The sequence below is a fragment of the Puma concolor genome, chromosome D3, assembly GCF_028749965.1.
Source record: "Puma concolor isolate L17-30 chromosome D3, mPumCon1.1.hap2, whole genome shotgun sequence".
Taxonomy (NCBI): domain Eukaryota; kingdom Metazoa; phylum Chordata; class Mammalia; order Carnivora; family Felidae; genus Puma; species Puma concolor.
In genome coordinates this window covers 17,058,631-17,073,295 of record NC_141678.1, presented here as the reverse complement: position 1 = coordinate 17,073,295, position 14,665 = coordinate 17,058,631, and the positions used below count along the sequence as shown (strand labels likewise).

The 14,665-nt window shown below is 46.7% G+C and overlaps 1 protein-coding gene across 1 annotated transcript in view; it reads left to right on the top strand.

Annotated features, from left to right (window-relative positions):
- Positions 1 to 4,429: 4,429 nt before the first annotated feature.
- The window catches only part of SPPL3 (signal peptide peptidase like 3), a 140,140-nt gene continuing 129,904 nt past the window's right edge, over positions 4,430 to 14,665 (top strand). Inside the window, exon 1 of the mRNA XM_086681862.1 lies at positions 4,430 to 4,984. Within this exon, the coding sequence (XP_086537988.1) occupies positions 4,962 to 4,984 (23 nt within the window). The 5' untranslated portion in view covers positions 4,430 to 4,961. The remainder of the gene's footprint in view (positions 4,985 to 14,665) is intronic.

Below are 14,665 nucleotides of genomic sequence, written 5' to 3'. Positions count from 1 at the left end.
TAGGGGCTCCTGGCTAGGCTCAGATGGGGGAGCATGCTACTCTTGATCTCAGGGTCGTGAGTTTGAGCCACACGTTGGGTGTGGAGATTATTTTTTAAAAAAAGACTTTAGGGGCGCCTGGGTGGCGCAGTCGGTTAAGCGTCCGACTTCAGCCAGGTCACGATCTCGCGGTCCGTGAGTTCGAGCCCCGCGTCGGGCTCTGGGCTGATGGCTCAGAGCCTGGAGCCTGTTTCCGATTCTGTGTCTCCCTCTTTCTCTGCCCCTCCCCCGTTCATGCTCTGTCTCTCTCTGTCCCAAAAATAAATAAACGTTGAAAAAAATATATTAAAAAAAAAAGACTTTAAAAAGTGAAACACAATGTAAACTATGGACTTTGGTTAATCATAATGTATACCATTATTGGCCCACCAATTGTAACAAATGTACCACACAAGATATAAATAATAAGGGAAACTATGTGTTGGGGGCAGGGGAGTATGCGGGAACCCTTGGTACTTTCCCATCAACTTTTCTATAAACTTAAAAACGTTCTACAAAAAATTAAGGTTTTTTTTTTGAAAGACCCATGTCCAAAGATTGTAGGTGACCTGATACCTAAGCTTACCATATACCTTCCTTCCAATCTTTTGCCTTCCCATAATATTTCTAACCGAGATTTATCTGCCTTGAAGGATTCTCTTTCTCAGTCAGGGAGGGGGTTTTGGAGGACAGGAGGGGATGCTGAATACGAACAAGGTCATGGAGAGAATCATGGGAACATCAGGCGAAACCAGTTGTTCTGGTTCAAAACCTGGTTAGCCTCTTGCTCACTCAAGCATTCATTCCACAATATTCAAGCTTCTCTGAGCTAAGTTCTGCACTGGGAACTGAAGGTGTAACTGGCAGCAAGCCACAGTCCCTTCCCACAAGGCATTCACGATCCAGAGGGAGAGAATGACAAGTAAACAAGCAGTGACAGTTCAGTGTGCTAAGTGTTACCATACATGTAGATTCAGGGGCCTGGGGGAGGCCTGGGGAGGAGTATCTAACCGAGCTTACGTTTGGTCAAGTGAGACTTCCCTGCTGGGTGACATAGAAGCAAACCTCAAAATTATGAGCAGCAGTGAAGAAGCAATGGAAATGCCTCCCGGGCTTGGTCAGAGATCTAGAAACAAAAAAGAACAGAGCCCATCAGGAAGTGCCATCCACTCACTGTGGAATGTAAATAGAGAGCATGTGTGTGGGGGTGGGGAGTGGACGATAGAGGTGAAAATGGGTCGGAGAGGCAAGGGGGACGGTCGGACCCAAGCCTTTTACCCTCTCACTAGTGCCTACTCAGCCCAACCAGACCTGCAAAGCCTGCTCCCAGGAGTCTGTGCCTAAGGCAGATGACAGGTCCTGGGGAGACTCACCAAGTCTCTTTTGAACACAGTTGATAGAAGAAGTGATCCTGTAATTACCGTGGTGATAATTAGAGGAACTCCCATTACTTCTTTCAACAAACATTGCATAAAATGTGGCCCTCTTATCTTCAGGGATGGGGGGGGGGCGGTGCGGGGGGAGGAAGCCAGGCATCCCCCGTGGGGGAAGCCAACACCTGCATCTATCTCCTCCTGCCAAGCGCCAAGCACACCTGACTACCGGGCTGAGGCCCAGAGGTGCCATAGATACACCTGGGACTGCTCCAGGTTGGAGCTGAGTGCTACTGACAGAGTGACTGAAAGTCACTCCCCAGAGATCCTGCCCGGGACCTGGAGGTGCTTTCTACATCTTGGCAACCTTAGCTCCAGATGCTCAAGCCACTAGCCTGGGCTCACACTCCATCCTCCTTGGACCACATATACAGGGTTTCTGTGGCCTAGACACTCTCTTAGTCTTGTCAAATGCTGTTTGTTTGTTTGTTTGTTTGTTATGAAATTTATCATCAAATTGGTTTCCAAACAACACCCAGTGCTCATCCCAACAGGTGCCCTTCTCAATGCCCATCACCCACCCTCCCGTCCCTCCCACCCCCCATCCACCCTCAGTTTATTCTCAGTTTTTAAGAGTCTCTTATGGTTTGGCTCCCTCCCTCTGTAACTTCTTTTTCCTTCCCCTCCCCCATGGTCTTCTGTTAAGTTTCTCAGGATCCACATAAGAGTGAAAACATATGGTATCTTATGGCTTCTTGTACAGTCTGCCTTCACTTGTTCACCCAAGAGACACTATGAGGACCCCTGGTTTAGATGGAGAGACAAAAACCTTTCATTTCTGACCCCATACCTTTACCCAAACCTCTTCTCCTTCCTTTCTTCCACCAGATTTTTCTCAGTGCAATGAATGGTCCCATTGCTTCTGGGAAAGCCTTGACTTTCTTTCCTCAGCACCTCCTGTCCCATCCAGCAGATACCAACTTTTCACTTGGCTTTGCCTTTAATGACTCACTGGGAACTAAAAACCAAGTGAATTTCCCAGAGGCTCTCCATCTTTTTGTTTCATTAGCAACACGTCTGGTCTGTTTTGTTCTTAGCTTTCCAGGCAAGAAGCTTCTGCACCTCTCAAAGCCACTTGTACCAATGGCTTCTGGTCTTTCCCGTGGGGTCTGAAACCTCAACTCATGCTCCTCTGAGACTCAGAATGACTGCATGTCACATTCAAGGGAATGTTTGGCATTCTGTAAAAGCACCTGGCAAAGCTGTAAGAGCTAAGTGAACATCAAAATGTAGGCTCTCTGCCTTCCTATCTCCCCATGATATCCCTACGTCCAGTGCTATTTACAGCTGGGAAAATATTTGCAGGCTGGTATCTTTCTGTCAATGGTCAGAGGAAGGGCACTTGGTGGTCTGGCATTTTCTTGGGGCCCTATCTCAAACCCTCTTTGGGACTTTGATCTTATCAGCTGGCCCTTTCCCAGGGCTCTGTGGTGGAGCTTCAGGAAACATGTCGAACCTGACTGGTCTTGGCATCTGGCAGTGGGGCAAGGAGGAAGAAGGAGAGAATGCCTCTGAAGGAAAAGTGTACTTGGCTTTCTCATTAATGGGTTCCCTTTGGGGAACAGGCAAGCAGCAGATGTATGGGCAGTGGCCAACTGATCCATTTGGAGATAGATTCGGGGTGTGGTGTTCCCTGTAAGCCCGGGCAGGCCCTGGGAAACTGGAGCAGAGCTAGATCCCGGCCTGAAATTGGCCAAGCTGCAGAGGAGCTTGAATATGCTGGTTTCGGGTGTGCAAGGTCTGCTCCCTCTGGAGATTGGGGTCCAGGGGGCACTCGTGTGTCTGTTGCCCAAGCATGCTTCTCAAACCTGGAGCTGCACTGATCATTTTCATTCATGAACATAGTAACTGGCTTATCTTGGCCCTTCAGAGTCTGGCCTCAATGCACCTTATCAGTCCCTTCTCTCAACACTCCCCAGCACAAACTATCCACTCCCACTCCCGGATCCAAGCTCACTGCAAGCCTTCACGTCTTTGGGCCTTGCCTCATGCCATTCTCTCTTCATAGAATGCCTTTTCTCCTCATAAGCCACTCCTGGAGAGGCATCCCCTGATGCCTAGAAGCTCAATCCATATCCATCTCTCCTCTCTCCTCCTACGCCCCAGATTCACTCTGTTGGTCTCTGGTCTAGCGCTGTTATTTTACTTTGTGCCTGCCTCCTGTCATCCCGATGGGCAGTTCCCTGAGCTTTTTGCTTTTGCAGGACCAGCTCCTTCTCATCCTTCAGGTGTCCACTCAAATGTCATCTGCTCAGCTAAGCCTTCCTCGACCACCCTATCTAAGGGTAGCCTCCACCCGTACACACTCTGTCCCATTCCCTTGAGTTATCATCTTCATGAAACAGCACCTGACATCATCTTCACCTATTTGTCGGCTTGGACTATGTCTCTTCCTCTAGAATGTAAGCTCTTAGAGGGCAGAGATCCAGCAGAATCGGTGGATTTATCGTTTGGTTCCCAATAAATATCGGATGACGGATTAAGTGAAGGCAAGTGTGGGGTATTCGAGTTGGCACCCCGAGGACCTGGCACAGAGCCTGGCGCAACAGAGGCTGGCAGCACGGAACATTTGCTAAACGAATGAATGAACCAACGAACGAAGGGATGCGGCGCTCGGCCTGCGGACTGACAGGTTGACTGACAGTTGGGGGACCCGCGGCCAGCACACTGTTGATTGACGGCTGACAGCTGACTGGCAGCCAACGGACGCTTCGGGGCTCCTGATTGGCTGGCTGCTGCAGCCCCCTTAAAGGGAAATGGGAGGGGGCCCGAGGCGACGGCTCCGCGTGGGGAGGAGGCGGCACCAGGCGGCGGGAGGCGGCCCATCCGCCAGAAGCCTTGCGAGCAACAGTCGCCTCGAACCAGCGAACCGACGTCCCCGCGCAAGGGCCTGGCGCGAGGGGCGGGGCGCGCGCGTCACGTGAGCGTGTTTTGGGCACGTGACCCGCGCGGGTCCAAGGCTGGCCCCCGCCCCCTCTTCTCCTCCCCTCGGCGGGTGTGAGCCGAGCGGCCTCGCCTCAACGCCTAGCGCCCCCCTCAGCCGCCGCCGCCGCCGCCGCCGCCGCCGTCTCCGCCTCCGCCCGCCGGCCATGTCCCCCGGCCGCCGCCGCCGCCGCTCGAGCGCGGCGCTCCCGCGGCCCAGCGCGCAGTGAGCGCGGGGCCCTCTCGCCGCTCGCCCGCCCCGGGGCCCCCTTGTTCTCCGCGCCGCCGCCGCCGCCGCCATGTTGGGTTTAGAGCCGCAGCGGAGCCGCCGCCGCCGCCGCCGGTGAGGGAGGCCGAGAGCGGAGCCCGCCCCGCCCCGGGGCCCAGGGAGCGGGGCCGCCTTGGAGCCCGGCCTCTCCCCGCCAGCCGCCTTCCCGGCCCGCCCGCCGTGCGAGCCAGCGAGCGAGCGCCGGGCCGCGGCCGCGCCTTCCGCTCCCGGCCCGAGCGAGTCCGCCGCCCGCCCGTTCGTGCCGCCGCCGCCGCCGGGCCCGGCCAGATCCTGCAGCGGAGCCCACGAGAGTCAGCGCCATGGCGGAGCAGACCTACTCGTGGTGAGTGCGGGGCTCGGGAGGCCGGGGCGCGGCGCAAGTGGGGGTCGGGGCGCCGGCGCGGCCGGCTGGGGGCAAGAGGAGGAGGAGGAGGAGGAGGAGGAGGAACAGGTGCGCGTTGCCGGGGGGAGGGCACGGGTTGGGGGTGCACGCCCCCCTCGTCCCCACCAGAGGGGGCGGCTGGCGCTGGAGGGAGGCGGTCAGCGGCCGGGGACCCGGCGCCCGAGAAGGGGGATGGAGGCGGCGGCGGCGGCAGCGGCCGCGGCGGATGTCATCTGGTCATGGGCGGAGCAGGTGATGGAGAAGGGGAGCATGACCCCAAAGGTGGGAGGCCCGCGGATGGGAAGTTGAATCCCCTGGGCACCCCGGAACTGACTTGAGGGGGTGGCTCCCGGGCAGGAGGAATTGAAAGGGTGGGCAGAGGCGGGCCGGGGCAAGGGTGAGCCCCTGGGTTGCGAGGAAGCTGGTGGGAAAAACAGGTGATAAAAGAGGACGAAGTTGGAAGTTGTGAGAGAGGAGGAGCCGTCTAACTGGGACCGCTGCTCAGCACCTGGAGGGCGAGTGAAGGGAGAGTTGGTAAGGTGGGCAGAGGCCCGGGCATGACGGAAGGGTTAACGGCGGAAGGAGCGTCTTGGGAGCCATGGAGGGAAGTCCCTTGTGAAGAGTTTGGAAGGGGAGCCTGTTTGGATAACCACATTCTGGAAGGGAGGTCGTTGGTGGCAGTGGGGCATGCGTAGAATCTTTGTGAGGGTCGGTACTCTGTTCTTCAGAATTTAAAGTGGCCTGGTGCCCTGGGTCAAGTGTGGAGATGGGAGATCTGCAAGATCTGCCCATTTTTATAGGACTTTTAAAGTTATTAAATAGTTTATTAAGGACTGAGAAGCGTTACTGTGTAGTTTATAGAGTGAGAACATACCTGTCTTGAGAAGGGAGTGCGGTGTTTGGGGAGAAGGGGATGAGAGGCCTCCCTGTAGCATGTGGAGGTGGAATATTTGCAGGAGGGGTTGAGGGAATGATGATAGTTTCCTTGAAGGGTGGAAATTGGATAGTGCGGAGGAGGTAGTAACGGGAGGGTGAGGAGGCAAGAAATGGGATGATGGTGTGGGGATGGGGAATCCGGTTGCAATCTAGAGAGATTGAAGATGGTTTGCCTTTGGTTTGAAGCAAATTTGACTTGGGACAGAATTGTGTGCTTTCCCTTGTTAGAAAAGAGCACAATAGAGTAGGAAGGGCAGGGCATTTGGAGTTGGAAGACTTGGTTTGGAGGTCCGGTTCACCACTAAGTTGCTTTATAACTGGGCAGGATAGTAAGTTCTCCATTTCTTTTCCCTTACTACTCGATAGGAGAATTGCCTTTTTTTTTTTTGGGTTGTAAAGATTAGATGAATAACTTTACAAAGCACATGGCAAGCTGTAAAGTGTTACATTTTACTACATTATAGTTGGGGAAACAGAATGGGTAATAAGTGAAAACAAAGAATGGTTTTAGGTGGAGGGCTTTAATTGAGTGGATGCTTTGTGGTGGTTGGCGTTAGGATAAGTCAGGAACTCATTCTGTCTTCACAGAGGGAAAGAGGGTTGATGGTTGAAGACGATCATTCAAAAGGGAACCTCAGTGATGTGTATACAAGCTCAAAAAGAAGATAACGGAAAGACTGAAATAAAGTAACACTAAAAGAAGAATTAAAACGTTGGTAAACAGTTGTGACCGCATATGTATTTTTAAAAGCTGTTTAATTGGATAGTTTTGAGCAACAGCGAGCTGCCTCTCCCTAGCAGGTAATAAGGAGCACAAGATTGCGGCTGGAGCTTTCTTATGGACAGAGTAAGTTCGCCTTGTGGTAGCTAACTCATCTCAAGCTCTTAACACTCTGGCCCAGCTGAGAGTCCTGATGGCTATCCTGCTTTGTGCTGTATACAGGCCGCGGATGGTTGGAGGAAATACACTGGCCAAGAAGTGGGGGAAATGAGAGTGTTTCACTAGGTATGTTGGCCACACACTATCTCTGTGTGATGTTGGACAGCTCTGCTCGTTCAGTAGGGACTATTTTGTGAAGTTTGATAGTTTACAATATTCATCCTACTGAAATACTTCAATCTCAGCTCCCTTTGGCTTTACAGGCAGAGAAGCTCCTTGAAATCAGAATGCTTAGCCTGTCATCTTTAGTATGTTTTGAGATGGAGAAACTTTTTACATCATCTTGAGAGAGGGAGTTGTCTGAGGCGAGAGGACTGGAAAACCAGGCAGCTTTCTAGGTTCTGATAGTTACCAGAGGTAATGATCCATGTGGCAGTAAGGTACTTGTTTAATTCTCCCAAGGCCCTGAGGTCGGTGATCACTCCCTGTTTTAAATTTTTTTTTTTTTTTCAACGTTTATTTATTTTTGGGACAGAGAGAGACAGAGCATGAACGGGGGAGGGGCAGAGAGAGAGGGAGACACAGAATCAGAAACAGGCTCCAGGCTCTGAGCCATCAGCCCAGAGCCCGACGCGGGGCTCGAACTCACGGACCGCGAGATCGTGACCTGGCTGAAGTCGGACGCTTAACTGACTGCGCCACCCAGGCGCCCCGATCGCTCCCTGTTTTAAAGAGGAGGAAATGTATGCTCAGGAGGACAAGTGATTTGTCTAAGATACTTCATCTGTGATGTTTTATTTTGTTGGACATGAATTCTCCCATCATTTTATTCATTCTCCTTGAAATGTAAGTATGGAAAAGGTATTCCAAAAGTACATGTAAAGTGAGTTTTGGAATATCTCTCATTTGCAGTATGTTTGTCACCATTCCTTAGGTTCAGGCAATTAAGAGTTGATTTTTTTTTTTTTTTAATAGACTTATGCTTTATTTGTATGTGGCCTTGAGGAAAATCAACCTCGTGGAGACCACTGTGGCAATATAGATTTGTTTGAGGATGGAATCAGCGAAGAATGTAGAAGTCAGAAGAATGAAAATAGGTTTCTTTAGGATTTTCATATAATAAGATAATGTAAATCATAAAGCAAGATTGGCCATGAGGTGGTAGTTGTTGAAGCTTAGTGATGAGTACATGGGGGTTTATTATTTTATTCTGTATACCTGGACATATTTACATTTTTCATAATAAAAAGTTAATTTAAAAACTCTACACATGCTGTTCATGCTGTTTTCTGATTTCTTGTGCTTGCTTTCTGTGTTGAGAAGCTTTCTGTGAGTAGGTGTATTAAGAATATGTAGGTTATGAGCTGATGAATGAGGGGGCACGAGCCACCCAGGTAGTGGGCAGGTAGCTCCCTGAGCATGCGAGCTTCCACTTTGGGCACATGAAATCCATGGGGTTGCTCTGGTTGAAGGTGCAGTTTCAGTACACCCATACAACAGAAGTACAGAGTTCCCCTTGTCTGTGGCGTTTACATGCCAGGACTCCAGTGGATGCCTGAAACCAAGGATAGTACTGAACCCTAATATATCCTATGTTTTCTCTATCCATACATACTTACGATAAAGTTTAAATGCTAAATTAGGCCTAGTAAGAGATTAACAACAAAAAATAAAATAATTATGATGGCATACTATAATAAAAGTCATGTATGGTCTCTCAGAATATCTTACTGTACTGTACTCACCCTTGTTGAGATGATAGGAGATGATAAGATGCTTATGTGATGAGATGAAGTTAGGTGCATGAACATAGGCATTGTGATGTAGCATTAGGCTATTATTGACCTTCTGACAGTACGTGAGGAGGAGGATTATCTGCTTCTGGACTGTGGTTGACCCTGGTAACTGAAATCGTGGGGCCCCATGAGCCAGGGAGAGGGTAGACCTGTGTCCCAGGTCATGAGCAGGAGATACATAGCCGGGTAGCAAGCACCTGTGATTGGTGTGGAGGTCAGTAGTTTGGGGGGCTTAATGCTAGTGGTTATTTTTAAAAGGTGCCCAGGGAAAAGCAAAGCAGGGACTTGTGGTGAGTATCCCAAACTTGAGTCCTTATCTGAATGTCCAGACTCTGGGTGTGATTATGGATATCATACTAAAAAATGGCTAGGTAGCAACTCAGAAAAACAAAGTTCTTGTTCTCAACAGTTGTTTTTCTCATCACACTTTCTTCCTAGCAAATTCTATCAAAATCCTGTCACTGAAGGGTTCACTGCAAGTTCCACTGAGCTGTGAAGCATTTTCTGAACACCCCAACTGAAAGCGATCTCTTTATTGTTGATACTTGTAGCCTGCATCATTCCTCCCTTTACATGTGTGAATACCTAAGCCTCTTCATTAGATTGTAGACTCCTTGAGGGTAAGGACACTATTAACACTAACCTTTGTCTTGCCCATAGCTCCTGCTTAGGAGCTGATTGAGTCAACATGATTTTCAGGGTGTTTCATCCTTTGTTGAAAGGATTTTTTTTTTAATTTTTTAATGTTTATTTATTTTTGAAAGAGAGCGAGAGAGAGAGTGACAAGAGTGCAAGCAGGGGAGGGAGAGAGAAGGAGACACAGAATCCAAAGCAGACTTCATGCTCTGAGTTGTCAGCACAGAGCCCGACGTGGGGCTCGAACTCATGAGCCGTGAGATCATGACCTGAGCCAAAGTCGGACGCTCAACTGACTGAGCCACCCAGGCACCCTTGTTGAAAGACTATTTCTCAACGTTTTTTTTATTTATTTTTTTGGGGACAGAGAGAGACAGAGCATGAACGGGGGAGGGGCAGAGAGAGAGGGAGACACAGAATCGGAAACAGGCTCCAGTCTCTGAGCCATCAGCCCAGAGCCTGACGCAGGGCTCAAACCCACGGACCGCGAGATCGTGACCTGGCTGAAGTCGGACGCTTAACCGACTGCGCCACCCAGGCGCCCCTGAAAGACTATTTTAAGTGTAAAGGGAAGCTACAGTTAGATGAGTGTTTATTATAATCCATATACTTATAGAAGAGAGCTTTTGGTAACTTAGTTTCCTGGTATCACTTGCTATAAGAATGAGTAATGCCATCCTTAATAAAGTTTTAAATAAAAGCTATTGACATATGAAATTAAAGTTATTGGTAGTAACACCACAGTCTTTATCATGATTAAACCACAAGATTCTGCTTGTATCCTTTTTACTTGTTAAGTGAGGAAGTAAAGGAATGCATGTGAAAACACAGAAGGTGCAAACTAGACTTTTATTAATTTGAGAAAAATACCTTGCTTGATAAATATTTTTGAGCAATTGTTTTAGCTTAAGTTCTGTGGGAAAGGGGAACTTGTCTCTCTTATTTTTATTTTTTAATTTTTTTTTTTTAGGCTTGTCTCTTGATGGAGTCAATGCAGTACTTATTTATAAGTGCACTTGAATCTTGGTGGTAAAAGTTACTTATGTTAGGGTTAATGTTGGTGTAGGGGGGAAAGGAAATAAGTACATGTGAACCTCATTGGGATGAATTTTGTTACCAAAATAGTATCATAATAATTTATTCTGTTTTCTCCATGCTAGGGCTTTACACGCATTGCTAAGTAAGGAAACTGAGGCTCAAAGAATTTAAGTAACTTGCCAGATAACATGTAAATGGTAAAAGGGCTCAAAGTCCAGACTGACACCAAGATTCTGTCACTGAATCTACTTTCATTTCCACAGTCACCACTCAAGCCAACCCATCTTTTGAGTGAGTTCCTTGTTAGCCTCCTCACTGGGTTCCCCCCATTCTCCACACGATGGCCCTTCTGAGTGGCCTTCTAACTCCTTGACTCGGATCCTGTCAATCCTCTGCTTTTAAAACCCTTTGGTGGCCACACTTAGAATAAAATTTAAGTTCCTTAGTAGACTCTTCATAGTCTCATCTTGTGTGTGTCTCTGAGGGATGACAGACCATAAACAAACTAAAAGTTACACAAGGGTAAGAATCTATTTTGATACTCTCTCCAGGGCCTGGCACGTAATGGGTAGCTCGTAAATATTTACTGAACAAATGAATGAGAATGCTTCCCTCTGGCCTACGTTTAAGATCTGCTCTAAGGATTGCATTATGTTGAGGTGATATAGTGTTATGATAATGGACTTTATCCTGTGAGGTATTTACAAATAGTGCTAAACCTGAGAGTGAGAAATAACACAGATCTCTGGAACTCACGGAAGTCACTTCTACTTTGCAGTTACTGTTGTGTGTCATTTTATCTCTAGTGATCATATCTGATTGTTGTATCTTGTGGTCATTGCATCTAATACAAGTTTTTCAGAGAGAAAATAGTTGAAAATATGTCTCTAGTATTATAAACTTTAGATTTGCTCATTTAAAAAATTTTTTTTAATGTTTATTTATCTTTGAGAGAGACAGAGACAGAATGTGAGTGGGTTAGGGGCAGAGAGAGAGACACAGAATCCGAAGCAGGCTCCAGGCTTGGAGCCGTCAGCACAGAGCCCAACGCGGGGCTCGAACTCACGAGCCGTGAGATCATGACCCGAGCCGAAGTTGGCCACTCAACCAGCTGAGCCACCCAGGTGCCCCAAGATTTGCTCATTTTAAAAACATGTTTTGCTTAGAGTTAAGGTGCTATAATAATGGTTTGGTGATGCATGATTCAAGCTGAAAATTAACCAAAACTAAAACCAAGAATTTGTACCAAAATCATTTTCCTCAATGTTTCTTATGAAGCCTGGGGAGGGGGAAGGGGGAAGCTGGAGAGTTTGTAGCCATATCAGCCTATAATTTAGCAAGTAGTATTACGAATTAAAATGCCTAATGTCCGTGGATTTCTCAAAACAGATTTCTACGTGACCGCTTATTTTAGAGATGACAAATGCCACTGAATTGAGGTGTTATGTAGTTCTGTATAGTTGTATTTTACTTCAACATAATAACTTCATTTTTATTATTCTCACGTTTCATCAAACTATCTCAGGGAAAATCCAGGGGTGTTCTAAGAGGAGAGAGTGTGTCTAACCAAGTGCTGTTTTAGTTGGCTACGTTTGGCATCTGAACTTCATGTGGTTGCTGTCCCTGGCAATAGAGCCATAAGAATGACTTGATTTATTAAATTCTATAATATATTTTCTGGCGTTTAATGGTTGTTTCTTGAGAGTTAAAGGGAAGTATTGGTTTTATTCGTTGTATGTTTTTTTTTTTAATTTTTTTTTTTTTCAACGTTTATTTATTTTTGGGACAGAGAGAGACAGAGCATGAACGGGGGAGGGGCAGAGAGAGAGGGAGACACAGAATCGGAAACAGGCTCCAGGCTCTGAGCCATCAGCCCAGAGCCTGACGCGGGGCTCGAACTCACGGACCGTGAGATCGTGACCTGGCTGAAGTCGGACGCTCAACCGACTGCTCCACCCAGGCGCCCCTATTCGTTGTATGTTTAAATCAAGAAATTTTTGGAACTTTGCAACAAGTTTCTGTAACACATTTTCCAATTCTCACTTAAAAAGTGAGAGGTAGAGTTCTCCTCTTCCGTAATTTTAACCTCTTAGGTGTCTAGAGGGGCTTCAGGTGACCAAATTCAATTTTACAGGGAAAATCTACAGTTAGTCCCGATGATCCTCACAATGAATTCTTACCTCTCAGATTTTATTAGTAGGTCTCACTAGGTCCACAGCTTAACATAAAACAGACCTACTCATTAGCTGTGATTAGACTAGATTGAGGACCTGTGAAAAGATTTGAAAGTATTTTTAAGATATTAGACTGATGAATATGCAGTCGCCTAATAGAGACCTAGTAGAAAATCCCATTTCTTGGTTTGTAGGTTGCACCCTAGCTTGGTAAGAAAACTCAATAATCTCTATTTTGGACTTCTGGTATTGATAGTGAAGAACTATTAAGGGATAAAAAACAAAAGTGCACTAAAGTAGAGGTGTGCCCCAGTTGTTTTTTATGTAAATTGTATTGAACGTAAGTGATGGCTCAGAAAGTATTTGATTCTGCCAACGCCATTCACTAAATTTTTGTTTGAAATTCTAAAATACGAGGATCTACTTCTGTTCTGGTTTTTTTTTGAATTGGGAAACATTTGTTGGGGGGTGATTTCCATCTCTGATGAACTGTGAGCTAGTCTTGTCTTGGTCCCAGTATTATATTCTGTACAGTGGTTATGCCTGTCCTCCATAGAATTGTTGCAAGGATTCAATGAGATAATGTAAGTGCAAATGCTTTGTAATTGCTAAGTGAAATATAAAAAGCAAGGTATTTGTTCTCTACATTGTAAGATCCAGACAGGTTCCAGATACAGGTTCCTCACTACAGAAATGATTTTTCTCATTTCACGAAATAACTAGCATTTAACTTTGAGATGTTCAAATAATGTTTTATAAAAAGAATGAGAATAGTTTGCAAATTGTCATTGATTTGTATTGTTGCCTTTGAATTGTGCTGTAAGGTCATCTTCTAGTCCTGTTTTGAAGTCCAACAAACAAGAAAAACCATGAATAAAAGCTAAGTTTTTTCATAAAAGTTTTATTTTGATCGCTTGAAGGCAGTTTCCTTCATAATGTATTCATGTGAGGGGAAGAGAGCAGTGGTATGGATAAACCTAGTCTTTTCCTGGTTTTCTCTGGAATGGCCAGGACACTTGGACCCTAAAATGTGTGAGGAGGGGCTGTTAGCAGTTTCTTATCTGTTTCCCTACTCCGTACCAGGTCTGCCAGGCACACCCATTTCCCCTCATCTGAAGGCCTCAGATTTTGGCTTCACTCTTGACCTAAATAGGACATGTGCAGCAAAATTTTAATTGTTTCTTCAACTTAGTTTTACAGACATTTTGACTTAAGTACAGTACTTGACTTTGTTGTTTCCTTGTCTTAAGTTTTGCTTGAGTTGTCTAGCTTTACTCTCCAAATCTGTAAATCTTCAGGCTTTGCCTGACAGCCTTAACTTTTAAACATTGGACTGTATGCTTTACTGACTTTATAAACCCCCAGAAATTTACATTCATTTCTCAAAAATGCTTGGAAAAATACTACTATTAGAAGTAAAAGTTAGTTTAAGAGAGTGAATTCTTTTATCTATGCATTGATTAGTGCAAGCACCAATACCTTAAAAATATTTTCAAACATTGGGGCGCCTGGGTGGCTCAGGCGGTTAAGCGTCCAACTTCGGCTCGGTTCATGATATCGTGGTTTGTGGGTTCGTGCCCTGCGTCGGGCTCTGGGCTGACAGCCCGGAGCCCCGAGCCCCGAGCCTGGAGCCTGCTTCCAATTCTGTGCCAACTTCTCTCTCTGCCCCTCCCCCACTTGTGCTCTGTCTCTCTCTATCAACAATAAATAAACGTAAAAAAAAAAAAATATTTTCAAACACAGCTTTCAGAGGGGCTAAGTCTAGTCTTGTTACAGAAATGCCACCTGATACTGCTGCAAGGCTAGCAGAGTGAAAGATTTGAGATAAGATCAGTTAATTAGGAGGGAGAGAATAGAGAGGGCAGAATGGAAGACCGGAAGTTGAGGCTTGGGAAACTCACAACTGAGAATGGGAGGAAGAAGAGGAATCAAAGGAAGTTCCATCAGAAGTAGGGTAATTAGCAAAGCTCCATGGCAGTGAAAGAAAAGGCACAGAGAATTTGGGGGGGCAAGAGTGTAAAAAGCTACAAGGTTCAAAGAGAATGAAGAAAAAACAGGCTATTGAATTTGCAAAGGAAGTCATTAGTGAAAGTGCACTAATAAAGATCAGAGTAGTGAGGGTGAAAGGCAAATTAGGGAAGGGTAATGAAGAAATAAAGGCATCCTTTGGGTACTGGCCATT